Here is a 26004-nt window from a genome sequence, read left to right on the forward strand (position 1 = left end):
GATTCTCTTTCTGCGTCAAACAAGGACCGTTGGATGTATAGCCCGAATCTCACAGCTCCAGATGGCTCCGGCCACATAAATACATGAGATAATGTTGGCCGCCGGATTACTTCGTCGCGTTTTATTGAGGCCGCCCGTTCCCGGTCTCGGTCCATCATCGATCACACGGTCCAGGTTTCATCCATCCAGTTCACGAATCTTACGGTCCACACTCTTCGGCGATCTCACCCCGAACCGGGCGGCTTCTTTCCGGCCCTCCATCTACGATAAATGCAAACCGTCCTTGCAGCTGCCGCCCATCTTCACCTGGCGGAGGTCGGTGGGCGGCGGAAGCGAGCGATCGAGAGAGATACCGAGACCCAACCAGGTACGCTTCGGATGAGCTTCCCTCCAAAGTTCCTCTTTTCTTTCGCATCCCAACCCTAATCCCTGCATTCTGGTGTTGTTGGGGGGGTTTGACTTCCGATCCACCCCCGTAGATGGGTGGATCTCTTCGGGTGCATCGTCAGGGCAATCAGCATTTCATCGGCTTGTTATTTGTTCTTATTGTTTGGAATTAATGAATCGTTAGGGGCTAATGGATTTTGCTGTAAAGATTCAATAAATGTTTCGCACTTTGAATCCCATGGCGTATTTTGTATCCTATGTTTTCACGTAAAAGGGAACTTGAGAAAAGGGACTTTTCACTGTTCTAAGCACGAAGACTGCCCAAAGAATGGGTTAATTTACGTAGAGCTCATCTTTGTTGCATTGGGGGATCACCATTACATGAATATAGAACTTGCTCCTAAGTAATTTTTTTGTCAACAGCTAATTGCTCGATGTTTCCTGAAACGGACTCTGGGAAATGTTTCCACTGTTTCTTCTTGCTCACTACCCTAATACCTGATTTCCGCTTTTAACACATTTTATATCTTTAATAAAGTGTTCTTCTTCTTTGTGTGCAATGCATGTGTGTGCCTTTTCCATGCAAGACATGGGATGAGCCTTTAAGAAAGTCGAATCGCATTGACATGCTGCATTATGCATGTAAAGGACTTCACTGGTGATGTAGGTTACTAATGCAGTCCTTACTTTGCTTGTAGTTGATCTTACGAAAGATGCTGGGCTTGGTTGTCACTCATGAAGTATATTCCTATACTTCAACAATGACCTGAATGACTGGTTGGCAAGTACCACCCTTGCATTTTGAATGGCGGATTGTGCTTCTATACCATCTTGTGCCCGTGCACAATTGCAAAGTATTATTTCCAGAAACAACCATTTTGTTGCCAGCCAAAGAAATGCATATGCCAGAATGTTACAAAGGTGAATCACACATCAAAATTCTGTTATATCTTACTTCTTAATGGACCCTATGTTCTTTTATCATCTTTGTATTTATCTGTTTGTCGAACACATTGATGATTATGTCTGTCTGTGTAAGGACAGCACTTGAGAAAATGGATGTATACATTCAGAATGATATCGAAGAAATATCTTTCTGATTTTTGTTAATTTTCTGATTATATGAATGTTTTGTTTGGAAACTTGGACTGATTGCCCTCCATGCCACAGGGACTGTATCAAGAAAGGGCATCTTTTTGGACAGTTCAAATGTTCAGCAACTTGTTTAGCTAGTGCTACTTTTCGCACTGGCATAAATGACATAATTTGCATGAAGAAGAGCTCTATCAAATGTCGTTGTCAGGGGATTCTGATGAATCCCGAGACTAATATGCCAAACAATTGGATTCCTATTGTCAACCAAGTTCTTCTAACAGTCAGTGTGATCTTTGCATACCTAGCTGGAGTAGTTCCCAGGGACAGAGCTTTTTCTAGGGTACGAGACGGCACTACAGGCTTACATCGTGATGCTGCAACATCCAGTTACGGTAGGTAAGAGTAGGCTGCTAATCAGAAGAACCATGTATAATTGTATGGCATTGCATATTTATCTCATGTGTTGAGAAATTAGTAATCTCTTCCATATCTCAAGCCTGACATATTCTAGCTGATGTGGATGCACCAATTTCTGGACAGATCAACTGAGTCTACCTCAAACGATTATTGGTATGAAACCTGCAAAAAGCTTATGGATGCTTTGAGTACAATTAAGAATGATAGTAATTTCACTAGCAACGTTGCTGAAAACAATGCTGACAGCAAAAAGCAACCCTTCAATTTGTTTGCTATTGATGAAGGTCCCAGGTTGCGTTTGATTTGGGTCACTTTGCAGCGATTGCAAACAGAGGCAAGTATTATATCTAATTCCTTATGTTTTACATTCAATTGAATAGTTCTCTAGTCTGATGAAACTGTTGATATTGGAGGTCATAGGTTGTCAATAAAATCTCAAAACAAGAGATTTTGATTATGGCGCCTATGTTCTCTTTGTTCTTTTGATGGTAGTTTAGATTTCTATATGTAACCTAGTTCCTCACCATTTTGATTATTTTTATAATGCATTTAGTATACAATATTTACAAGAAATTTATATATCATAATAGTTTCTTTTGTGAATGCCCAGTTTTATGCATAGGACTGGAAAGGTCAAAGATAAAACCATTTTTTTGGATAGCTGAATAAAATTTTTACTAGTCATGATTGATCTGTGGGTATCTGGCCTTTATTGGATTTATAATGATAATAGATGGATCAACCTTTCAACCCGTGTAGGAAAAGAGATATGACACCAAAAAACAAAATAAAGAAGAAAAATAATTTGGTTGTATTAGAGTGAGTAGTGGTGATATGGATGTGAGTGAAAATCGAGAAGACCTAGAAATAGGCAGGCTTAACATACTTGTTCCTGTAAGATTGTGGTCTAAAGTTTAGGGGTAAGAATATTATATCGAGACAGGTTTTTAGTAGAAGAGGAGAGCAGGAAGGACCTATAATATAAACATAAATGCAAAGAAAAAAGAAAGATTGAAAAAGAAATGCAGGATTTGAAAAAAGAAAATAATAGAGTAATTATTACTCCTGTTGGTGACACAGATAGAGCGATCATGCTGGTTAATATATATTGCCTTCTTTATGAAAATATATATTTATATGGATGCCATAATCCAGCTTAAACTCAATGCAGCTAGGGTTTGGGTTATGTCTGGTAGATTCTATAATTGGGTTTACTGTATTTATATGATTTTCAGTTAATACAACATCAGCATCCTTGTATTTTGTCACTTGGCTTGATTATGGTCTATCTGATTCAACTTGTTGTTTGATGCAAGTTGAGCATTCCTAGTCCTTCACTGGGTTCAATCAAGTTTCTGCTTGAGCTCTTAACAGCTATTGTGGATGATTTGACCGGAACTTGCCCAAATCTTTAACAATCCCAAACTTGATCTGTCATAAGCCTATATAAGAATGTTTATTTTCTTATGAAACAATTGTTTTCATTGAGAACTTCAATCTGTCAGACACTGCAAACTATTATATATGCTTCTCTAATGGTCAAGATCTCCTTGGACCAAACTCCAGTATAATACACTTACAAGACCCATAACACTGTCTTGTGGATAATTGATCTTTAATAGATGCTGATATCTGCCAAGCAGATTATACTTGTGAGAAATTTTGTTTTCAAGTTACAACTGAAGAAGAAACACCTGTAATGGTTTAAGGCATCCCATCTTCTTTGTGTATGAAGATATCTTGTTGAGTTTTATAAACACATTGGAAAATAAACAAGACATATTATCCCATCATGTCCTCCTACTATTGGGTGTGTTATTTCCTCCTACTATTGAGTTAATCAAAACTATTAATGTTGCCATACCGTAGAATGGTCTACATCCAAGTTAAAATTCATTGTTCATCTGGCTCCACACTGCATACCAACAAAAGCATTCATGGAGAGAGAGAGAGAGAGAGAGAGAGAGAGAGAGAGAGAGAGAGAGAGAGAGAGAGAGAGAAGGCTGATATTGTTTTTTTGAAGTTTTCTTGTCAATAATTAAATTTTGAAGTATGTCTTAACATAATGTTTTTCTTCTATGTTATTGTTCATCAGATGATCTTTCAAGGTGCCTGAATTATTGTAGATATAGTTTAAGATGCTATGACTGCATTGGCAGGTCAATGATATCTCAGAAAATAGCGAATTTGTGACTCATGATATCTGGCTAAAGATCTCATTAGAAGTTATAAAAGGAGCAATGCTACCAATATGCAAGGAATGGCTCGAGGTAGAACTCAATCTGGAAATTGGAGAGTGCAACATGGTACATCAGAACACATGATTTTTCTTTTTATTGTAATGCTTCAAAATTCTGATTGAGATTTTCAATTCTGTCTCAGATGCTTACTTCCAAAATGCTAAAGAAATTGAAGGGAGATGATAGAATCTTACAAAATATCAATAGAGTAGGCAAGTCTGAACTATATTCAGATTTGTTATTCTTTCTTAGATTTGGTTCTCTCAGGTATTAATATAACTTTTGATATTTTGTTGTTGAACAATGTTTCTTTAGAAGTTACTCCTTGATACAACAACAACAACAACAACAACAACAAAAGCCGTAATTTAGAAGTTACTTCTTAATATTACATGAAATTGCCATATTTTGATATATAGATCTAACCATCATTTGCTTATTCAAGTGTTCAAAAGCCTCTAGAATTGAATTTGTGTGGATGTTGGAGGTATGAAGTTATCAATGTAAGCTGCAAAAAACGATAGGTTTTGTTGTTTCTCAAAATTTGGATGCATATCATCTCAAAAAGTACTGATCTCAATCATTTACACCAAAAAACCATTAATTTCAGGATTCAAACAGTAACTCTTTGATCTTTTGTCAATGACTGTTCATATATCTGGGAATTTTTTATATTCATATAGCAATGAGTATATTTCATTTATAATTTATTTGTCTAAATTGTAAAAGTGCTGAGGCTCATCAGCTATCGAAACGTTTGCTTGACACTTCAATTCTCAAGGTGAAATCCTAATTAAGATTAAGCAGGTCAATCATATTTTGATCCTCCAAACATTATTTGCTGCTAGGAATGGAAGGAAAGGCCTTTGCATAAGACATTCATATCTAGCATATAACACAACCAATAGATATCCTGCTTTACAAGGTCCTGTAAAGCTTTTAGAGAAAGCTGCATTACCAATATTTTTGTCTCCCTTTTCCCATTGTTGATGTCTACTCATTTGTCTTATCTTTTGAGGGTTGAACATCCAATTAGTTCTGCTCTACCGAAGCAAAGCCCATTAAACATGATGTGGGAGTTAGAGTTGGTCTTGAAGGTTAAATCCTAATAGAGATTAGGCAAGCCCATTATATTTTGATTCCCGTAGCATTATTTGCTGCTAGGAGCGGAATGAGAAGTTACTGAACAAAGAAATCTTTTGCATATGGCAGTTATATCAAGCATATTACACAACTGATGGATATCATGCCACAGAAGGTCCTGTAATGCTTTTAGAGAGATCTGCATTATCACATATTTTTTGGTCTCTTTTTCCCTTCTTGGTATTCGTTCATCTTTGTTACCTATTGACAAAATTTTTATGCTTGAACATCCAATTAATTATGTGCTAGTGAAGCAAAGCCCAGTAAGCATGATGTGGGAGTTAGAAGTTGGATTGTCTGTCAATGTTATTTAATTACAATTGTTAAATTTATGGGCTATAAATTTTAACTGAAGACTTAAAGAGGGATCAGTTGAAAGCCAGTGCGTTATCAAGAAATGGCTAACGAAGTAGAATAAATAATTAACTCTTTTTAAATATTTAATTGAGCCTATATATTGCTTTGCTCAGATGATGGAATTAATTTTTTTCTTTGTATTTAATTGGGGCTATATTTTTGCCCATGTCATAGAATTTACTTCATTCATTTACTAAAGTTCAGGATACCAACTTTTAAAATGTTTGGCACTTGAACTCATTGTGACAACATGTATGATTAAATGACCTAATAAAGTGGTTGATTGTACTAAGTTCTTGATCTTTTGGGGGACAATTTCTCTTGGTTTGGATTGTAGACTCAAGTTTCATTTCACAGATTTTCCCTACAGACCAATTTGCTGTTAATATCAGCTTGAAATTCCTTTTGTGCAAGATTTTCCGGAGTTCTTAACTGGAGTATTGTACAATTGTAGTCAGATCACAACATGTCACTAATATTCTTATTTCCTTTTACCAGTGTTGGATGCTGTTATGGTACTAAACTTCTGACACAATATGGAGTTGACATTTTAGAAGATCTGGTGGTTATGTTGGCAGATACAATAGCAAGCATATATTTGGAGCTTATCTCTATTGACAGTGACATTTCTACAGAGATGAGTGGCTTGGGCTTAACATTATGTTCAATGTCCACTAGAACACTTCAAAAACTAAGGAATGAGGTAAGCAAGACTAAGTTAGTTGGCTTGTTAACCAATTTTACATTTAATACTGTCATACAACATCTCTTCTAACAATTAGAATCTTAAAGAACATCTTAAGTCAGCTAGTAAACCTATAATGGCACTGCATATGCATGAGGAGAAAGTACTCTAATTCTTTAAATATGGTAGATGTAAATTTTAAGTTATCTTAGATGGAACATGATGTAATGTCCCCAAGCCAACGGAAAGCTGGGGACGGTACAACGCTGCAATCCTATGGATTTCCCTATAAAAATGCAAGGTCAGAATCAGAACAAATAACTTTCATGGAATAATGATGACATAATCTAGTTCATAAGTAATCAACCCACAGGACATTAATAACATAACTCAATCCATAATCAATCCACCCATTAGACATTCAATAGATTCAACAACTCGTTTAAAGACACAACATTCTAATCCAAATAATATATATACAAAGGAATCTCAATGCACAGTAATATCAATAGATTAATTGCATAATTGAATCAGTAATTGATCCACCATGCTTCTGCTGTGCAACACTGAAAAATTGAGAGATAATCATATGAGTAAATCACACCTCAGTAAGCACCATTAGCAAAACTTATCATAAATAAGCATTTTCTTTAAAAACATATGTTCTTTATGCATTCAATACATGTTTTAGAAATATGCATAATTATCAAATACTTTTTTTATGCATATAAAGTTTATAAACCATCAATTTCATATGCATTTCAAATCATGGCTTCTTAATGATACTTTTTAAAGCAAAATATCTTTTAATACATTTTCATAATAAAAAGCAGAAGTATGGCTAATGTCACATATCACATAGCTAAGAGTGCATAAACATAAATATAGCTAAGGTGTATATGGCTGAACAGAAGTTGCAGTAGTATCAATGGCTATGGCCATGTTATAGTCCCGTGACAAGGCTCAGAATTATGCTTAACTCCCATGGTGTAGGTAACACATATCTCCGTGTTAGGGCTCAGAAGATATTAGTTTCTGAATACATACTAATATAACCCTCATTGGTAGGGTTCATATCATAACCATGATGACTAGACAACTGTCATTTCACGGAAATCATATATCAATTATTGTTTTACCAAAACTAAGAGTTTTAACGAATCTTTTTTTTTTTTTTTTGCATATCAATTCAAAACTGATGCAAACATATATCATTTAAAACTAATGATATTCACATATTTTTCAATCATTTTTAACTATAATATTGGAAGAACATTTTCATATAAATTCAAATAAGATAACTTAAAAATGCATGTAAACAGTAACTAATAGGTTAAACCATATGCCTTTCCAAATGGTAAACATATAAATTCTTTGTAATATTTTTAAATAATAAAAGAACTTCTAAATCATGTAAATCATATGCATTTACAAATTTTGAACACATGCATTGACACTTTCGAAAATAGACTAGACGAAGTTATCGGATACTTACCTTGATCTAATATCTTTGATACAAACATATTGTTTATATATTTCCTTTCCTTATTTTTCCCAAAATAAGTATATTTTCCTTCACAGCATAAATATCACATTAACTAATAACACCAACATTAGTCAATCTATAATCAACATAAATCTAATTAATGGGAATGCAAGAGAATTCAAAACCATACCTCATATAATTTTCCTGAACTTGATCTGAATCTATTTGGTATCAAAACGAATCCTCTATAATGATTCTCTTATATTATTTTTTATTTATTGATTCAAGCCTCCTTTTTATTTTTTATATTATTTTTTTATATATTGATTTTTATATTTTTATTATATATATATATACGTACCGAGCAGTACACCTAGTATATTGCTCGATACGCTCGTATTGTACCATATCAAACAAAGCTCGAAACGTCGGTACGATACGAAATTACGAACCTTGGTCATACCTGCCTACTTTTGGAAAAAAATGTGGCATGATACAGCCATCAGTGCCTTCAGGTATAGCGGATTATTTTCTTACTTTTGACCGTAGAGGCTTTAACACTAATGTAATAGCTGTGTACACAATAGGAGATATGAATGTATGATATCATAGGCACAGGATGTCATGTATGTTGGAATAAGATTGGCAGAAAATTAGCATAATTCTTGTTATCTTGTTTTGGTGCCATTGAGAAGTAAAATTGTTTCTTGCAGGTTGTACTTAAGTACTGGCTTCAGGAGAACTTCGAGTCTGTTATCTCGATGTATGAAGACCGTTTTGAGTTACATGTCCTTCACAGAGAGCTGCTTGATAACCCAGTAGAAAATCAAAATGTGAATCTTCATTGGTGGAAGAAGCTTCCGTTCAGAAAGTCAGCGACTGCATCCCCCATGCCATATGTTTGTATCAGCCGATTTTCCTTGCCTGTGAAACGAACAAAGGAACTAAGGGCCTTAACCGGATGGTATTGTCATTACTTCTGAATGATCTTTACCATGGATAAAACATACTATGCTAAGCCAGTGATATCCCTAAAGAATCTGCAGATCAAATCATGATGTGCCTTGAATATACAGATTCAGTTGCTCTCTACCCATGTCAATTGAGACAGCCTGTTGTCTTTATACCTTCTGTGTCATGGTGATAACTTTAAGCCTTGTTGTCATGGAATAAACTATTTGGTGGAATGTAGCAACCCCTAAAGAGATTCAGGGTAATTTCATCTCACAGAGACCCGACATCCGGCCGATGCATATAAGCCCCATTGTTCAGGCCTGTGAGAGGTGACACCACCCCCTAAAAATCGTCAGTGGTGATTTGGTCCACCCAACTTGCAGTGTTCTATTCTCATTTTCAAGAACCCTGTTTGCATATAATTAACATGAAATTATGATATTACATGTATTCCATTTTTAAAGATGGAATTTAGTTCATTGGTTAATGAGAGTAATTCATCCTGCAATAAACTGGAGAGCTATCCTTATCCAATATCTTTTGTTTTGTTCTTTCTCTCTCTCTCTCTCTTTACTACAAGAAAACAAGTCATTTTCTATTGTTCTTCTTCATACTTTTGGTTAGAAACAATGTACTTTATTCTTGATGATATGTGACATTTAATGCTTTGTTTGCAGGAGGTACTACTTCAGCCTGTATCTGGAGTTTTCCGATATCAGCATGCCATTGGTTAGATCTGCTTTCACCAAGGTTAGAAATGCTGTATCATTTCTGCTTGTCTGTATGATTGGGAGGTCCGTTGGTCTTATTTTCACTGGGATAAGACAGTCATTAGGCTGGAGGTAAGCTACTGTTTCTGTTGTCTTTCTCTTTGACCCTTGTTTTGAGATCAGATTTCCTAATGTCTAGATCAAGACACTTGAGAAGCTAAGCCTTCTATCTCGTGAAACTGAATTACAAACACAAGAAATTTTTTTGAGCAATAATTCTCGAAGGTAAGAGTTGTTCAACACTTTTGTTACCGCTTCCTTTTGTGTAGCTTGTAGTGTAGAATTCCAATTTCCAAGCCACCAAATCTTCTGATAAACCTAGCACACTGCAGCGCTGCAATATTCTCTCCTTTTCATGAGACCTGCAAATTATTCTGTTGTATCCGTAAATCTCTGACTTCCGAGTTTAGTCTTCTATCTAGGGTACTACAATTGATTTAGTTTGAGGACGATCTTTGTTATTTTTCACCTCCCAGAGTGACATGAGGATGAACTAATTTCTAGTTTTCATTTGCAAAAGCTGATAGCATTATGTGAAAGCAGATTTATGCTTCCTGGGTTTTGTAATCAGTGAGTAAGATGTGTGTAGTGCAGTACGAGCTGCATTATGAACACACAGCTTAAAGATGGGGTCTATTCTTTTTTTCTGGAACAAATCCGCTATAGTTAGAATCTGCGTGGCATGAAATTTCATCCACTACGGTATCATATGCTGTGCTGATGCACGTTCGAGAAGGTCCAAGATCTTCTCAAAGAATTGTAATCTCAGCGGTCGCCCTCACCGCCTGCCATCTTTAAGGAGGAATCGATCAGACGGTATTGTTGTCTACTCAGCTCGGTTGGCTGGATTTGATGCAGGTGTGCCTATTCATTAGTAATGAATGAACTCTCCTTAAAAGCATGCATTTGCTCTACCAAAAAAAAGTATCAAGTCAGCTGGAAACGACGGTGTCTTTTCTCTTCTCTCTCTGAAAAGTGCGTTTTCTACTTTGACCATTGTCTCGAGCTTTTACAGGACCTACAAATAATAGGTGTTGAAGTTTCTTCTAAGATTCCATGACAGGAGCGTCCCGCTGGGAAGTGAAGCTTCAGCTTCAGTACTCTAATTGTCTTGCGAATGCCGCAAGAATAAGATGTACGCTACTTTTGTCTCGAGGGTGAAAGGCTTGCTGCTGGCAGATTCAACGGTAATTTTATGGGTGAAAGGTTTCATTATTTTTTGTTTCATATCCAATGTGGTCTTCCTAATTCGTTTTTATCTAGAGATATTTTTTCTATTTAAACAAAAAATATTTTTATTTTATGTCAAATATTATTAAAAATTAATATATAATTTATGGTCTTTTTTTTATCGATTCATTTTTATTCATGTCAAAAATTTTAAAATCGCTAACATAATTTTCTCTCCTTTTTTTTTTTTGCCTTCTCTCCCTTCTCCTCCTTCCTCTCATTCTCTCTCTTTAGGGTAATTACATATTATCATTTGTAGTTAACTATGATTAGCACCTCGATCTTTTATACTTTAAAAGGGAATATTTAGATTTTTACACTTACGGTGAAATATTTAATCTTAATTCTTCTCACATCATTAACTTCATTGATAAAAAAAATTACATATGTTGTCACGTACCAAAAAGACATGAATGAAAAAGATAAAATTTTTATTATTTTTAAATTAATAATTTTATATAAATGTAGTCTTTCACATAAATTATTTTACTTCCCTTCGGTTACGATGCGGATGATAGACCAGCAGTGACGTCGGTGGTGCGCAAGGTCGATGGCATTCTAAAGGAAATTTGGATGTTGCCTTTGACCATGAACGATTTCCTCCTCCCCTCTTGCTCGTCCGTCACCTTGTTTGTAAAAGCAAAACCTTACAATGTGACGATCATCTTCTTTTCGTTCCATCATTAGTCGGCATTGAGGACCAGCACGTCAGCATTGACTCAACGCTTGCATTGCCAGTGCATGACATTGAGATGGATGGCGATGCATACGTGATCAGGGGAGGGCGGTTGTGAGGAAGGACGTGGTCAGAGGAAGGTTTTGTTACCTGTGCACTCACACAGCGGATGCCCAACACGTGATGTCCTCCCTAATAAAAAAAAATGCAAAAAGGCGAATGAGAAACCAGAAGACTAGTGGTGGCGACTCCCTTGCTACAACATCATACTCCTTTGAGTCATCGAGCAATGATATTGTCATCGTCGTCGTTGGAGATGTGGACGCACCCTATCTCCGTCTTTTGTTCCGATGTCCTCGGTTGTCCCACTCAGTCGGTTGTTGACAAGGATGAGGCTGAGGAGGAGGGATGCGTCTTACTGAAGCCGGGCATCACCACACGATAGTTGTTCCCTTTAGCTACGGAGGTTGCTACGATGCAACTTCACATAGTCGTGGAATTGTCCTCCTCGTTGCCTTTGAGCTTTATCGCTGTTGGCTTCTAGAAGGGAATGACGGGTGGTTTGGCGGAGTCGAAGTCCAACTTACTACTATAGCAGCAACAACAATAGCAAGTGAAGAAGAATAAAAGGGCACCGAGGTCTCGTAGTTCACAATATCATGGAGTCACCTTCTACTAGAGAACCGATCTCGTGCATCATTGATGCTGTCATGGTCTACCATTTGTAGCGCAGAAGCAACAAGAGGGGAGGAAAACAGTTTACTGTGAATGATAAATTAATAATTTAAAATTAATTTTTATTCTTTTTATTCGTGTTATTTTACACGTGACAATACGTATGATTTTTTTCGACGTGAACAAAATTAGAATTAAATATTTTATTTTTATAAATATAGAAATTTTAATATTATTTCTTAAAGTATAAAATTAGGATATTAATCATAATTAACTACAAGTGATAATCTATAATTACCTTTATTCCTCCATAATCATAATTAACTAAAGGGTGAGAAGACAGGAAAGGAGACAAAAGGATGAGAAAGTTAAATGGTTAGAAGTTATTGGTTCAATTAGGTTTAGTTCATATACCTTTTTGTCATTTAAAAAAAAATCCTTAAGTAAAAACTACAAAAGAGAGAGAGAGAGAGAGAGAGAGAGAGAGAGAGGAAAGAAGGGGGAAGGAGAATGGGAAGTGGGAGTTCTAAAGTTAAAAGTCGAAGGTAAAAACTTTCTATTACTCACTTATTCCTTCCCACTTGGTGACTTGTCACCGTCTAAAGCTTCTCTTGGTCGAAGACGTCAACACTTCTTCTTCTGTTAACCTCGTGAGTGACTTCTCTTGTCATGATAAGACTAGTTTCCACATTTTTACCTTTTTTATATGCTTCTTCTGCCAAAGCTCAATGGTTAAACTTGACTCGTTTCCATCTTGTGTTGTAAGATCCATCCATCCATCATCACCTTCTTCCTCACAGGAAATCTGTCAAGGTGGGTATCGGGGGCCACCTGTTGCCCAGTGCGACGACAGCCTCTGGATCACAGACTGCAGAACAGCCATGCTTAGAATAGGATGCTTGCTTTTCCTGTGTCTTTAAACGTCATAGGCTTCCTCTCTCTCTCTCTCTCTCTCTCTCTCTCTCACACACACACACACACACACACATCTATCCAAGAAAAGGCCATCACATTAGCATGATAGTGTCTTTACAGGCAATTCCTTCTTCCCAGGTTTTCATGCAAATGTAGGGAGGGATATGATGACCTGAGAACTCACCAAGATAGTTACAGAAACATCATCGACTTTCTGATCTTATCATTTTACATTACCCTCGACGCTTCAATGGCGATCTCCACCACCACCATGCTGGATTCCTCTGCCGCACTCGTCGAAGCGCATGTCATCTCGTTCAGAGTCACTTTAACAAGCCATGTACGCAAAAGTGACCTGAAAGGGGGTAACCACGTAACTTCGTCCCTCGCAATGTAGCGTTCAACTTAAAGCCTTTCCCTTTTCACCTCCCCTCCACCTGCGTTCTTTCCACCAAACCTTCTTCCCTTCTCGTCTCGAGCCTCCTCTTCTCGTTACTTAAAGTGGTTCATGGATCTTGATCTCTTCTCCAGACTGAAACCTGCATGGCTAAAGACCAAGTCCGTCTCGGAGCACATGCATTCCTACTCTACTCTTTTCTCTTCTGCCTCTTTCTCCTTGCTTTGCTTCGCCAGCCTCAGATTCAACTGAAGACCGACGGTGCCTCGTTATCGAGGAGCAGCAGTAGGCGACTTCTGTCACCTTCCTCGTCTCAATCCATGAAGCTACATCCGAAGAGCGGCAACTCCACCTCCCAGTTCGAAGCGAGCAAACACGAAGTCCCCAGTGGCCCAAACCCAGTCTCCAACAGGTAGCTTCATCGCTCGCCATCATCCGCGTCGATCGTCACCTTCTCAGCTGCTCTATCTTCTGCTTTTCGTCCATCATTTTTTTCTTGTGATCATAAGTTCGCTGCCATCAAATTATGTTGCAGTTCTCGTCGCTTGTATTATTATTGTCAGAAATGACGCTGTTGTAAATATACACGATCGACGCTTCTTGTCATTTTAAGTGCTAAAGAGTGTTCATCGATCTACTTCAACCGAGATGGCTTTCATCCATATGAGTATGCAGGATTGTTCTTTGCTCTTAGAACTCCACTTGGTTTTCTCAAGTAGAATCAATAGTCGAAGGCTTGCCATAAGGCTCCCATGTTTGCTCAGATCCGGGCAACATCTCCCGAGAGCAGCCTAACTTTTAGCTGGCCATTGTTTGCTTGCTCTTGTCTTCTTGGATATGTATGGGATCTAAGGCACCTGTCAATGATGACCGTGGTTACATGATTCGATAGTAATTCTTGTCTGGGATGGGATGCATTCGTCTTTTCCAGGGAATGATTGTACTGTCATTGTAGAGGCTATACAACATGAAGAAGGCAGTGCGATTTATCTTGTTCTTTTACTGCTATTTCGTTTCATCAAATGTTATTTATTACTGTGTGGTGGCGAAATGTTGCACTTTGGATTTGTGTTGGGGGGGTCAAAAAGTGGATTGGCCATTGGTGGTTTACTTTGACAGCCCCCCACAAAAACAAAGAAAAAGTGAAAGAAAAGAAGTAGATGCAACTGATCGCCTGTGACTTTTCCCCAAAGTGACGACTCTCTGTCTTGGAGACCCAAACCCAAACCCTTCTTTTATCTGCCTCCGTTGCTTTGGAGAGAGAGTGATGTGAAAGAAAAATTAGATTTTAAAATGGTTTTTATTATTTTCAAAAAAAAAAAAATCAAGATTCCAATGTTAGAGACAGAAATCGATAGCATATTGTCTTAATCGATGGATGGATGGATCAATCGATCTATTGGTCACTTAATGATAGGGTGTTTCCGATTTGATTCGGTTGAAATAAAATAGGTCTGAAGTGAAATCGGTTTGTACCCACCTAATCGAATCAATTCAAAATCACTTAATTCAGTTAAGTTAATCGATTATTTGGTTTATAATCTGAAGTAATTATATATATATATATATATATATATATATATATATATATATTCAAATGAATGGACTTGGTTCAATTAAAATAAATCGAATAGTTAATCCAATTAAATGGATATGACAATTTATGAAATTAAGCTCACATAAGATTATGATAGTGAAATTAGGTCACGTCAATAATTAAACTAGTTAAGGGCTTAAAACAATAAACTCATATCTAATTGATATTTTGTAAATTAAAATTAGTTTAATTTGATTCGAACTAGTTAATCATAGAAAAATATTTTTTCTATGATTGCGTCGACTTAGTAAATGAATTAGAGATCCAGTTTAGTCATGACTAGAAAACATAGTTCTAGTGATGATGCTGAAGTCGAAGATTTTTAAAATATTTTTTTATAAACTCTTGGTACTCGAAGAAATATGATAAATCAATAGTATCTAGAAACTTATGACGTTTTTGTTTTTTTGATCATTGGAACAGTTTATTTGATTAATAATTGATTTTTTTGGATTGAAAATATATTAAATTAAAGGATTTGAGGTTTATATTTTTTTGTTCTAGAAAAATAGATTCTATGTTTCATGATTGATCGTCCCGAACAATTTGTTTATAGTCTTCAAAATCGAACTATCGATAAACTGATTTGAATCGAAGTAGTTCCAAACTAGTTTGATATAATTTTTTGATTCGATTCGAACACTCTTAAATGATTGATGATTTAAAAACCAGATCGTCGGAGTCCAACTTGACGTAAGAATACCATGCAACCAATATATTTACGCTAAATGAAGAGGATAGAATAATTTAACATTCATGTGTTTTCAAATTCGAACGCCCTTCGAATTCGCGCCTTCTCTGCGTTTTACGCGCCCCCCCCTCTAACCAACCACCACTACATATAGAGACTCGCTCGCGGCAAAGAATAGCCATTGAGGACCGCTGTCGTCACCCACACCCTCCTCCATTCTGAATCCAGAGCGCATGGTCTCCGGCTCTTGCTCTTGCTCATGCCTCCCATGGCCGGTTTCTATTTCTGATGGGTAATACGTTGCCGTTCCTTCCTTCATCCAGTGCAATAGAGGGTCAGAATGCTGCTCTGTCTCTTGATCTTATCTCTCGCTTCTATCGTCCGGGCAAAGGTATGATCTCTCGCACCATCTTCTCATTTTACATCGCTCGTCACCCGATTATTTCACCTTTATTTTCCCTCTGAATGCTTGCAATGTGACATTCGGTGTTGTGTCAAAATGCCTCTGTGATTCGATTCCGTAGATCTGATTGTTCTTTTTGCATCTCACTTGGTCCAATTTATCTTGCCGGTAACTTGCTTGATAAAAGTCCCGTTTGGCATTCCTTACTGATTGGATCCTACGTTTGCACCTATGTAATGAGGCGATTAGGAATGCATGAAATTTACTATGCTGAAAGCCTGATGGGGGTTTCTTTTTTGAATCAATAGCGAGTAAATAATAGAATACGTCATTAGAAGAGGTACTATATACTGTAGATAAAATTATGTGGAAGAAGCTGTTGTTCGAGAGGGCTAAGTATCATTAGGACGCATGGTGATACTAGTATGAGCGTCTAAGGGAAGCGAGACAGGCACTCGAAAAGATGTATGCAGTAGCAACAAGGTTTACATCATGGCATGATCTCGTCGATTTATTGATTACGGAGAATTGGCAGGTCTTTGCACGCGTATCAGAGGATTAGAATTATGTGTTGAATGAGAACATCAACATTGGTGGGTGTCTGGTTTCGATGTGAGTATGAAGTAAGAGATTCTACAAAGGATGAGTAGGAGCTGAGTGGCTCGATGAGGAAGCTAAGAAGGGGAACCAAAATTTGTTCTCGGAAGTCACTGGATATGAACGGCAAATCTGGAAATAATAAATCTGCCCTTGGATGTGCTTCATTTGAGCCCAACCAAGTTTAGCTAATATATTAGTGAAAGAATATATAAATGATTCCTAGGCTCGAAGTCATATATAATCAATCACTCAATCGTAGATATGTACCACAACCAGTTATTCACCAAAAGCACCCGTATAATCATCGTTCCTTGTCTTTGGTAGGAGAGCATCTATCGCCTCTTAAATGTCTAGGATTAAATCTCCCTCTTGTGCAAGTTTCATGTTTTACTCATCGTTATGATTGATGGTTCATCCACTAATGGTGGATGGCCTTCTTTCTAGCTGTCGTCTTGAGTATGCTTAGTGGGTCCTAAACCCTACTCGTGGTATAAGATGTATGTATCGCCCATGTTGCAGTCCATGGTGCCTTTTATCAAAAGAAAAGAAGAGAGAAAAAACTCTACACAAGATCTAAACAGAGAGTTAGTCTTGGTATCAATGATTAGGTTGCTCTTTAACTCATCTAGGCCATGCACTGGCAGGAATCTTATGAATTACATATATATATATATATATATATATATATATATATATATATATATATATATGATTATTGCATACTAATATATTTGTGTTTTGAAGGACTTTCTTTATTCCAAGGATGAGATATGAGTGTGGTTTTGGCAGTGAGATCACGGCATATTCAGAGTAGACACATCATCGTTGTCTAAATTCCACAATTTTAGTTTTAAGCTCCCCTTAATTTGTTGATTGCCTTATTTTTTATATGATGGCTTCCCTTTAAACAAGTGATTCACCAGCCAGCTACTACAATAAGGTTCAACGACATTTTAGGTTCTTGACTGGTTCCATCTTTTTAGCTTCACCATCATGTCCGAAGTTAAACTCGCCTGTCCAAAACACACTAAATCAGTAGTGCTCAGATACTTTTAGCTTTTGCGTCTGAGTTCGTTGCCTACATGCAACCATGCATGTTTTAGGCAGAAGTCTAGTTTCAGTCGTAACATGATACGGAAGGTTTGCAGGCCCAATGATGGACTCGGAACTTTGTGTTGTCTAACTGCGAGTGCAATTTGGGACCGCCATAACTGTCTATTTCTCTTATCCTATAAGCATTTGTCTATGATTCATCTTTGGTACTTGTGAAAAGTGATCATGGATGAGGAAATGATCACAGCTGTTGAAGTAGATAATAATGCTCCTCATGCCGACTGAAAAGGCATCCGCTGCTATAGTTAGTTGGTGGGTTATCTTTTTCATGCTTTTTGGAATCGGTAAGATGATATGCTGGAGATAAATTTTCTTTTAGAGCCTTGCTTACCTTTTTAATGCAAATGATGCATTGCCTCTCGATGGTAACCATCTAGCTGGAGCATATTCCAGCTGTAGTTATCTATCTGCGTACTCCTGTTTCAGTATGTAGCTTTTCTGTGTACCAACTCCTTTCGTTCCTTTACAGTTGGACCTTGGTTAACAAAGAGTAACCATGCGTCCACTTGGGGCCACCTTTTTGAGGACAAGGTGTTGGCTAAACTCTTTAGTTTAGCTTATCCTGTTTGGTGATCTGTGAGCATGTCATCAGATTGGACTCGTATTTGGTGTGTGCGGAAAGAGGTTGTGGGAATCTTAGCTATCTATCACGGGAGACCAAGTCTACCTACAAGTTAGGAATCGAATTCATAATTAATTTCTGAGGTTTTTGACAATGACGTTGGGAAAATGGTCAGAAAAATTAGATTGAAAATTGGACGGATTTTTTTAAAAAAATATTTTATTTTTAGGATTTTCTTGGAAAATACTCCATTGTCAGGATTTTCTAATAATTTTTTTTTTTAATTTCAAAATATTTTTAATTTGATGGTCAACCATATACCTTTTGTTTTCTTCCTTGATATTTCTTTTTCTATGAACCGGTACATATTCTTGATATTCTTCCTTGATACATTTTTTTATGAACTAGTGTAGTTACAAATACTTTTACATGTTATCATGTAAAGATATTGTGTTTATCGTGTGTCTACAATGTTTTTATATTACAGTTCAGCATTTTCAATAGTATTAAAACATATTATATTGTGTTATAGTGTTTTTATGATATTATTGAAAACACCATAACACAATGCAAAAACATCATTACTGGATCAGTTCATCCTATAGATTGATCCATAAGAAAAGTAAGAGAAAAGAGATAGGTGAATGGGGATGTTCAAGGTATTAGGAAAAAAAAATATATTAGGAAATTCTAAAAATGAATATACTTTCGGGGGGGAAAAACGATTTCTTTTTCCCAAAAATTACATGAAACTTTGGTCCTTATAACAACTCTATAGTTGTGCGATAAGAAAGACAGAGTTCTAAAATAGGGTAGGAACAGTTATTACAATGAACAGTGTTTCTTTGTGAATGCTTCAACTTTGGAAATATGGCACGAGAGCATTGATTAAAAGGATAGTTAAAGTGAATCGGGCAAGATAGGGAATGGTTCTGCATGCAAAAACCCATCGACAAATGTCTTGCCGGACTTGACTCCAAAAACGCTTTTCTTCCATTTTGACAAGCTTCATGTGAGAGGCTTAGTAGGACAAAGGTTTTGGGAGAAAAAAGTCTGGAGTTCCGAAGCCTCATTTAATTGCCCGAATAAAATATAAGGGATGCTGTTAGTAGCGTTCATTTATTCCACGTACGTGGCAGCTCGAGTTTTCCGGCGAAGAAGATGTCGTGGTTCCACTTTGACCGTAGTACTTTTTTTTTTTTCCCATCTCATTTCAATTGAACTCTTGTGCGAGAAATGGCGGGATGTGATTTAGAATTCAGAAGCACACAAGACACTGCTAACAAACAAACAAACAAGGCAACTATAGGCTCTCGGCCTTACTGCCGTCTGTCCTTGCAACACCGTATCTCTCTTTAGAATTCTTTGACAGCCTTTCCTACTTCCATATTAGTGAACCTCATTACTATATGTTTATACACATACTATTCGTCTTATCGACTCTCCTCAACGCCACTTACCAGGAGGCTAGCACAGTCCCAGTGAGTATGAATGGGGCCCGCCGAGCTCCTGAGTCTTCTTTGACCTCCTTCCTTCCTATCAGCCTTTTTTTTTTTTTTTCTTTTCCCCAACTACCCTACGGCAACCACTCCCCTGAATGCCAATAACTGTAGTAATACGCTCCACTGGTCAGCACATGGCATGGCCATGCCACCACATGGTGGTGCCATGCATGCATGTCAGTGGTCTTCCTGTACCCTCGAAGTGTTGACTCGTCTCATTATTGTCCTCACAACCTGACCTCGTTTTTGTACTCGTAGAGGCGCCCTAGAGCCGTCATTTCCTGCAAAACTCTACGTGGAACAAGTAGGGAGTGATTCAAGTGAATTTGTGGTATGCTACCGAACGATTCTTGTAGGCGATCTACACCCCAGCCGTTCCCATGAAGAAGCCTCACCTAAAATGTCTCTGTTCTCTGGTTGCTGCGACCTATTCCACCACTTCCGATATCCTATCTTAACTAAATCAATCACGATTTCGGATCAGTTAGTTGAGATTCACGTACCCTGGCGACACAAAAAAGAAATGTTTCTGTGAGAGAATTGGAGTCGATATTTTTCTCGCTTTTCTTGGGGGTTAGGATGGATCCCAGACGTCGATCGGATTGCAATGCCCCACCCATGGCTGATCTGTCCCACACACGAGACAGGTGAGCTCCACCCTTCCCCAAGTCTCCCTCGACCTCATCGCCCACTCCAATATATGCTAAAAATGCGGCAGCAACCTCCCATGTTCAGTTAGACAACAGAGATTCCAGTGCGGCAGAGGTATCAAAACAGAATGGAGTCATCCGGCGCCGACTCCTCCTCCTCCCCCTCCCCTCCGCCCCCCGTCCAACGGGACAACCTTGCCCCAAGCTGCGACGTCGCGCCACCTCCTCCGGCCACGTCACTTGGCCGCGTCAAGCTTATGGTCAGCTACGGCGGCCGCATCCAGCTCCGCCCTCACGATAGCAGCAGGCTTTCCTACGTCGGAGGTGAGACCAAGATCCTCTCCCTCGACCGTTCCGCCCGCCTCCCCGCCCTCCTCACCAAGCTGGCATCCCTTGCCCGCTTTTCCGCCCCTCTCTGCCTCAAGTACCAGCTCCCCGGTGAGGATCTCGACGCCCTCGTCTCCGTCATCGACGACGGCGACCTCGACCACATGATGACTGAGTACGACTGCCTCTGCTGCACCTCCTCCTCCTCCAAGCCGTCGCCCCGCCTCCGCCTCCGCCTGTTCCTCTTTCCCGTGTGGCCCCCTCCCCCGCGCCCCTCTGCCGCCCTTCTCGTTACCCTCAACCCCGTCCCCGCCCATCCTCCTCCTCCTGCAACTCCAATTGTGCCGGAGGCCTCGCCGAGCCCTGACTTCCTTTTCGGCCTCGACCAGGGCTTCGTCCCTGCCCCGGCGGTGAAGGTCACCACAGATCCTCAGCAGCGGCCACCGTTGCTAGAAAGCCTTCCCCTCTCAAAGCCCGATCTGGCCAAGGATGACCCCGAGCAGCCGATCGGGAGTGGTGCTGATACCGTCGCCCCCGCCGTTGCCGTGGTCTTGGCAGGGGAGATCCAAGCACAGATTCCGGAGCTACAAACGCTAAATATCGCCGAGAACGCTCGGCCGCCGATTCCACGCAACAGCAGCGAGGAGACCCTCCGTAAGATATGCCCCCTGGAACACCATGTTTCAAGAGCGCCTGAGAAGGCAACACCGGCGCCACCACCCTCCCCAGCGTTGTACTGGCTGGAGCAAAGTGGAGCGACGTCGGGTGGCAGGTACGCCTCCTTGGCTCCCGGCGTCGATCAGACGGTGTACCTAGTCCCGGCATCACCGGCGGTCTACCCAGGGTTCTTCCCTACGGTGCGTAGTGTGGTACCATCGGAAGCCTACAACGAGGCGCCGGCGAAGGTAGTGGGAGGCGTTGGCGGAGCAATGCCGGGCCCGGAGGTCTATGCAGGGGGGCAGTTGGCGTACGGGCGGGTGGTCTACTACCCCAGCGTGGCGCCCACGTTTCCGACGGTCACGAGCGTTGCCCTCAATCCGGCCGATAAAACCGTGAAACCTTCAGCTTGATCGAGTCAAAAAAACGAAAGAAAAGTCTTCTCCTTCCTTTTTCTTTTGTCTCCCTTTCATAGTTTTTGTTAGTTTACTCCTACGGGTTTGCAGTCGTCTATGTTCGTAAATATGCACGAATCGATGTTATTAGAGGTGGGTTTTTATATTAGTCATGAGTTAGATGGGGAGTACGATGGGTCCGTCTGAGTAAGGGCTTTTGATGATGATGTATCTTGAGATTGACGGTTGGCGGCCAAGTGTGGGGAAATTTTGGAAGGGCAACCAAACTATTTCCATTCCTTTCCACCAAACTATTCCCATTCCTTTCCACCACATTCTTCTCACCTACCTCTCCTTTGGCTAATCATCCGTCGTTCGTCAGAAAATAAAGGGGTGATGCTAAAGCAGTCAGGCAAACTCATCGAGGTTTTGGAATTCCTGTATTTGCCATTCCACGTAGCGTCATGCGTCTTAATGCCGTTTAAGGTGTCCGATCTTATCCTTAAAAATGTGATCACTTAAATTTTCTTTTCTGAATGCTTCTACTACTACTTGTGATTAAGATTCGGATGTCGATACGTAAAGAAATCTTGCATAAGATGTGATGACTTTAAGATGCTAGGGGATCTCATAAGAAACATTGGTAAAATGGATGATGAACCACAACCATGCAGTCAAAATTAATCTCAACAACCAATCACACTCTGTGATATAGTCAAAATTAAACTCAACAAGATTAGAGATAGGAGGAGTTATATCTCTAGATCTCTTAGACGAATGATGGGCATGGAGAGATTCTTTGGTAAGGGCTAAAGTTGTATAGATTGTGATGGATGTGTCATTTGGCCTCATTTCTATCGAATCATTGACATAAAACGGAATAGATATGAGACTAAATCCAAATATATGTATTTGTCATAACTTAAATTGAAAGATTAAAGTGTTTAAATGGAAGACCGATTTTATCTTGAGTAGATTCTAAGGATAGAGAGAAGGGACATTCAAGGAAGATTCAATATGGAGATGGCAATAAAAGTAATTGTTCATTTTAAATAGAATGATGATTCTTTGTCATGTCATGTTCTCAAACCTCGATCGGTCCCAGAATCAGATTTTTAACTATATATATATATATATATATATATATATGATTGATTCGCTATTAATAAGATGTTAATATATTTTAAGACAGCAAGAGAGCACGTAGTGCCAACTTTCGGGTGCCGTCAGATGGGGAGGCCCAAAACAGCAGCAGCGGCTTGCGTCATCCGCCGTGGAGCATGAACCCAGGCTGATCTGGTCGAGGTTTGTACCCCAATTAAAGCGGTGGTGGTTGTTGCGGCGTCGGATCTTATTGACATATTCTTTTTTTTTTGTGGCTCGTATATTTATTAACAATTATTTGATTATACGTTTCCGCTTTGCTTCGTGCCGCGTGTGGTCTCGGCGATAGCAATTCCGATTCCTCGAGGCAAGGCTGCCCTTTTCCCGCACCCCAACCGCACGTTGCTGTTTCCTCCATCCTCCCTTGGCAGATGTGTGTATCCGATGCCTCTGCGTCGACCCTCATCTCCTTTCTTCTCCTTTTGGTTGTGTGGGTGAGTTCCTCCTCTTCTGCACGGTGCAGACTAAAGAGGGATTAGAGATTGGATCGATCGATCGGTATCGAATGGGTGAGTCGGGTATGGATAGGCTTCCCGAGGGCTGCGTCGCCCACGCCATCGCCCTCACCTCCCCCCGCGACGTCTGCCGCTTCTCCTCCGTCTCCTCCGCCTTCCGCTCCGCCGCCGCCTACGACACCGTCTGGGACCGCTTCCTCCCCTCCGATTACCGCTCCATCCTCTCCCGCGCCGTCCGCCCCGTGGTATGCTCCTCCAAGCGCGACCTCTTCTTCCGCCTCTGCGATTCCCTCCTCATCGACGCCGGCAAGATGGTACATCGCCTCCTCTAGATTAGATGCTCTGTTTTCTTTAGGGTTAATATTATATTCTTCTTCATCGGTGAATTGGGACCGGTTTCTGATTGGAACTGAACGACAAAGAAGAGATTTCTTGTAGAAGAAACATAGAGAACCACCATCTTTCCGGTTCTCTTTTTCTTCGATTTCGATTTCGCCCATGCTCTCTGGGCCGCAACGTGACAGGATGAGTCGGGTACAAAGCTTGGCTGTTGTTTGATGCTTGCAGAGCTTCTGGTTGGAGAGGTCGAGTGGGGCCAAGTGCTACATGCTCTCCGCCCGATCGCTGTCCATTACGTGGGGAGACACGCCCCAGTACTGGAGGTGGGTTCCTCTGTCCGACTGCAGGTAATGTAGTTTGCATCCCTCTCTCCAACGCTGCTGCTGCTGCTACTGCTTCATGTCTCATTCCCCGTGCGTGCAAGGTTCTCGGAGGCCGCCGAACTGGTAAACGTGTGCTGGCTGGAGATCCGTGGCAAGATCCAAAGTCGCATGCTTTCTGGGCGGAGGACGTACGCAGCCTATCTCATCTTCAGACTAGCGGACTGGTCGCGTGGTCTCGGCCACCCACCCCAAGAAGCATCCGTCACGATGGGGGTGCAGCATTCATCCACCCACGTGGTCCGTCTTCAGCCAAATGATTCGCCATCTCGTGTACGCGCTCGGAGGAACAGGATCCGGTTCGGGCCTTTGGTGAGGTGGGGCGCGATGATGCTGGAGATTGCAGCGGACCAGGAAGCGGCGGCGGAGGTTGGGGACGCAAGGGACGACGGGTGGATGGAGGCGGAACTGGGGGAGTTCTACATCGATGAGGGAGAGGACGGGGAGGTGGAGATGAGTTTGATGGAAGTGAGGGGAGGGCACTGGAAGAAGGGTCTCATCATCCAGGGAATCGAGATCAGGCCCAAGGCCTAGCCGCACAGGCGCCCAAGGGCATGTGATTCGGGCATTCCTCGAATCGCACCAATACTACGCGATAGATGTCTCCCTGTTGCTTCTTTTCCTTTTGGTGATCGAGTGATACGGAGAGAGAGTGTGTGTGTTTTGTTTTGTTTTGTTTTGTTTGTCAAATGCAAGTGCATCTCTTTCTTGTACGCTGTTTCTAGCAGCTTGTACGTACGTTGTGGAAGCTTCTGGTGTTCTCTTACAAGACGAGAGATGAAATTAGCGATAGGAAATTACTGGTGTTGGAGAATCATCAGTGAATCAAGCAATAAATGATTTGAGAATAGCGATTACAGTATATACTTAGTTCAACCAATCATTGTACCTTTCACATATCAATCGGTTGATGACTCCAAGACGATCATCGAGAATGGTGTGAACCAATATTGTGTGTATCGATAAATACTTCCAACAAGACTACAAAGGGAAAGGTCTTCTAAATCGTGCAGTGAAACAAGACGAAGGAAGAGGGTCTGATTTGGAGTTGTCCTCTCACGATAAAATTAACACACAAGAATAGTATTCAAATTTTGTTGTATACGCCAAAGAAAGACACACTTCCTGTGGAGGAGAGGTAGCACGCAATCACTGGTTCATCGAACCTCGCACAACAACAATTAACCCTATATGTAACAGAGGTAGCAAACAAAGGTGGCACGCAATCACCGGTTCAGCGAACCTCTCCCTCTCTAGGGAGAGGGAACAGCGCCAACTATTATAATAGTCAGTAAAAAATTAGTAACGCTGGGGTGAGAGAGGCTCGAACTCTCGACCTCAGGATAACTCGATAAAGCTATGAGACCTACGCGCTAACCAACTGCGCCACCACCCCGATGGTGTGCAGAGATAAGAAATATTTTTATTATTTCTATTTAGAAAATTTTTCCTTTAGATGTTATATTATTTATGAGAGTTTTTCAATTGATTAAAGGGTGTGTCGAGTCTCTCGATTTACTATCGATAATTATCATTTTAATCATTGAATCATTATAACAAATTTATTGTAGATTGTTTCTCTAGTCCCATCAAACCCCATGAAATGCTTGTGGGATGAAATGCACAGATACAAGTATAATTACTTGAAAGAAAACAAAAACTAATTATCGACCAAAATTACTGTGCCAAAAATATGTGGTAATATAAATGAGCCACGAACGACCATTGTCGTACGTATATAC

The 26004-nt window shown here is 39.9% G+C and overlaps 3 protein-coding genes and 1 non-coding gene across 7 annotated transcripts; 3 read left to right on the forward strand and 1 right to left on the reverse strand.

Annotated features, from left to right (window-relative positions):
• Positions 1 to 123: 123 nt before the first annotated feature.
• LOC103989938 (uncharacterized) lies at positions 124 to 10885 on the forward strand. Of its 3 annotated transcripts, XM_065189690.1 has the most exons (10): positions 230 to 367; positions 1086 to 1308; positions 1558 to 1874; positions 2023 to 2052; positions 2184 to 2233; positions 4059 to 4205; positions 4282 to 4406; positions 6138 to 6342; positions 8524 to 8774; positions 9442 to 10885. In XM_065189690.1, exons 2-10 carry the CDS (start codon positions 1193 to 1195, stop codon positions 9608 to 9610), a joined length of 1410 nt encoding a protein of 469 aa, XP_065045762.1. In that variant the 5' UTR covers positions 230 to 367; positions 1086 to 1192; the 3' UTR covers positions 9611 to 10885. The 3 variants fall into 3 exon arrangements, with proteins under 3 accessions (XP_009407175.2, XP_065045762.1, XP_065045763.1); XM_009408900.3 differs by having other exon boundaries at positions 124 to 367; positions 1558 to 1878; positions 2023 to 2233; XM_065189691.1 differs by lacking the exons at positions 230 to 367; positions 1086 to 1308 and having other exon boundaries at positions 1715 to 1878.
• An 8419-nt stretch (positions 10886 to 19304) lies between these two features.
• LOC103989937 (uncharacterized) lies at positions 19305 to 22460 on the forward strand. The gene has a single exon (XM_065189692.1). The coding sequence runs from the start codon at positions 20674 to 20676 to the stop codon at positions 21940 to 21942; it is 1269 nt and encodes a 422-aa protein (XP_065045764.1). The 5' UTR covers positions 19305 to 20673; the 3' UTR covers positions 21943 to 22460.
• An 847-nt stretch (positions 22461 to 23307) lies between these two features.
• Positions 23308 to 24975, forward strand: LOC135677399 (putative F-box protein PP2-B12). 2 transcript variants are annotated; one of them, XM_065189694.1, is made up of 4 exons: positions 23308 to 23461; positions 23552 to 23857; positions 24111 to 24229; positions 24307 to 24975. In XM_065189694.1, the coding sequence occupies exons 2-4, from the start codon at positions 23594 to 23596 to the stop codon at positions 24794 to 24796; spliced, it is 873 nt and encodes a 290-aa protein (XP_065045766.1). In that variant the 5' UTR covers positions 23308 to 23461; positions 23552 to 23593; the 3' UTR covers positions 24797 to 24975. The 2 variants fall into 2 exon arrangements, with proteins under 2 accessions (XP_065045766.1, XP_065045765.1); XM_065189693.1 differs by having other exon boundaries at positions 23309 to 23857.
• A 596-nt stretch (positions 24976 to 25571) lies between these two features.
• Positions 25572 to 25658, reverse strand: TRNAM-CAU (transfer RNA methionine (anticodon CAU)). The gene is given in 2 exon segments: positions 25572 to 25607; positions 25621 to 25658. It is a non-coding gene; the product is annotated as a tRNA-Met (tRNA).
• Between the last annotated feature and the right edge of the window lie 346 nt (positions 25659 to 26004).

The sequence above is a fragment of the Musa acuminata genome, chromosome BXJ1-6, assembly GCF_036884655.1.
Source record: "Musa acuminata AAA Group cultivar baxijiao chromosome BXJ1-6, Cavendish_Baxijiao_AAA, whole genome shotgun sequence".
NCBI classification, from domain to species: domain Eukaryota; kingdom Viridiplantae; phylum Streptophyta; class Magnoliopsida; order Zingiberales; family Musaceae; genus Musa; species Musa acuminata.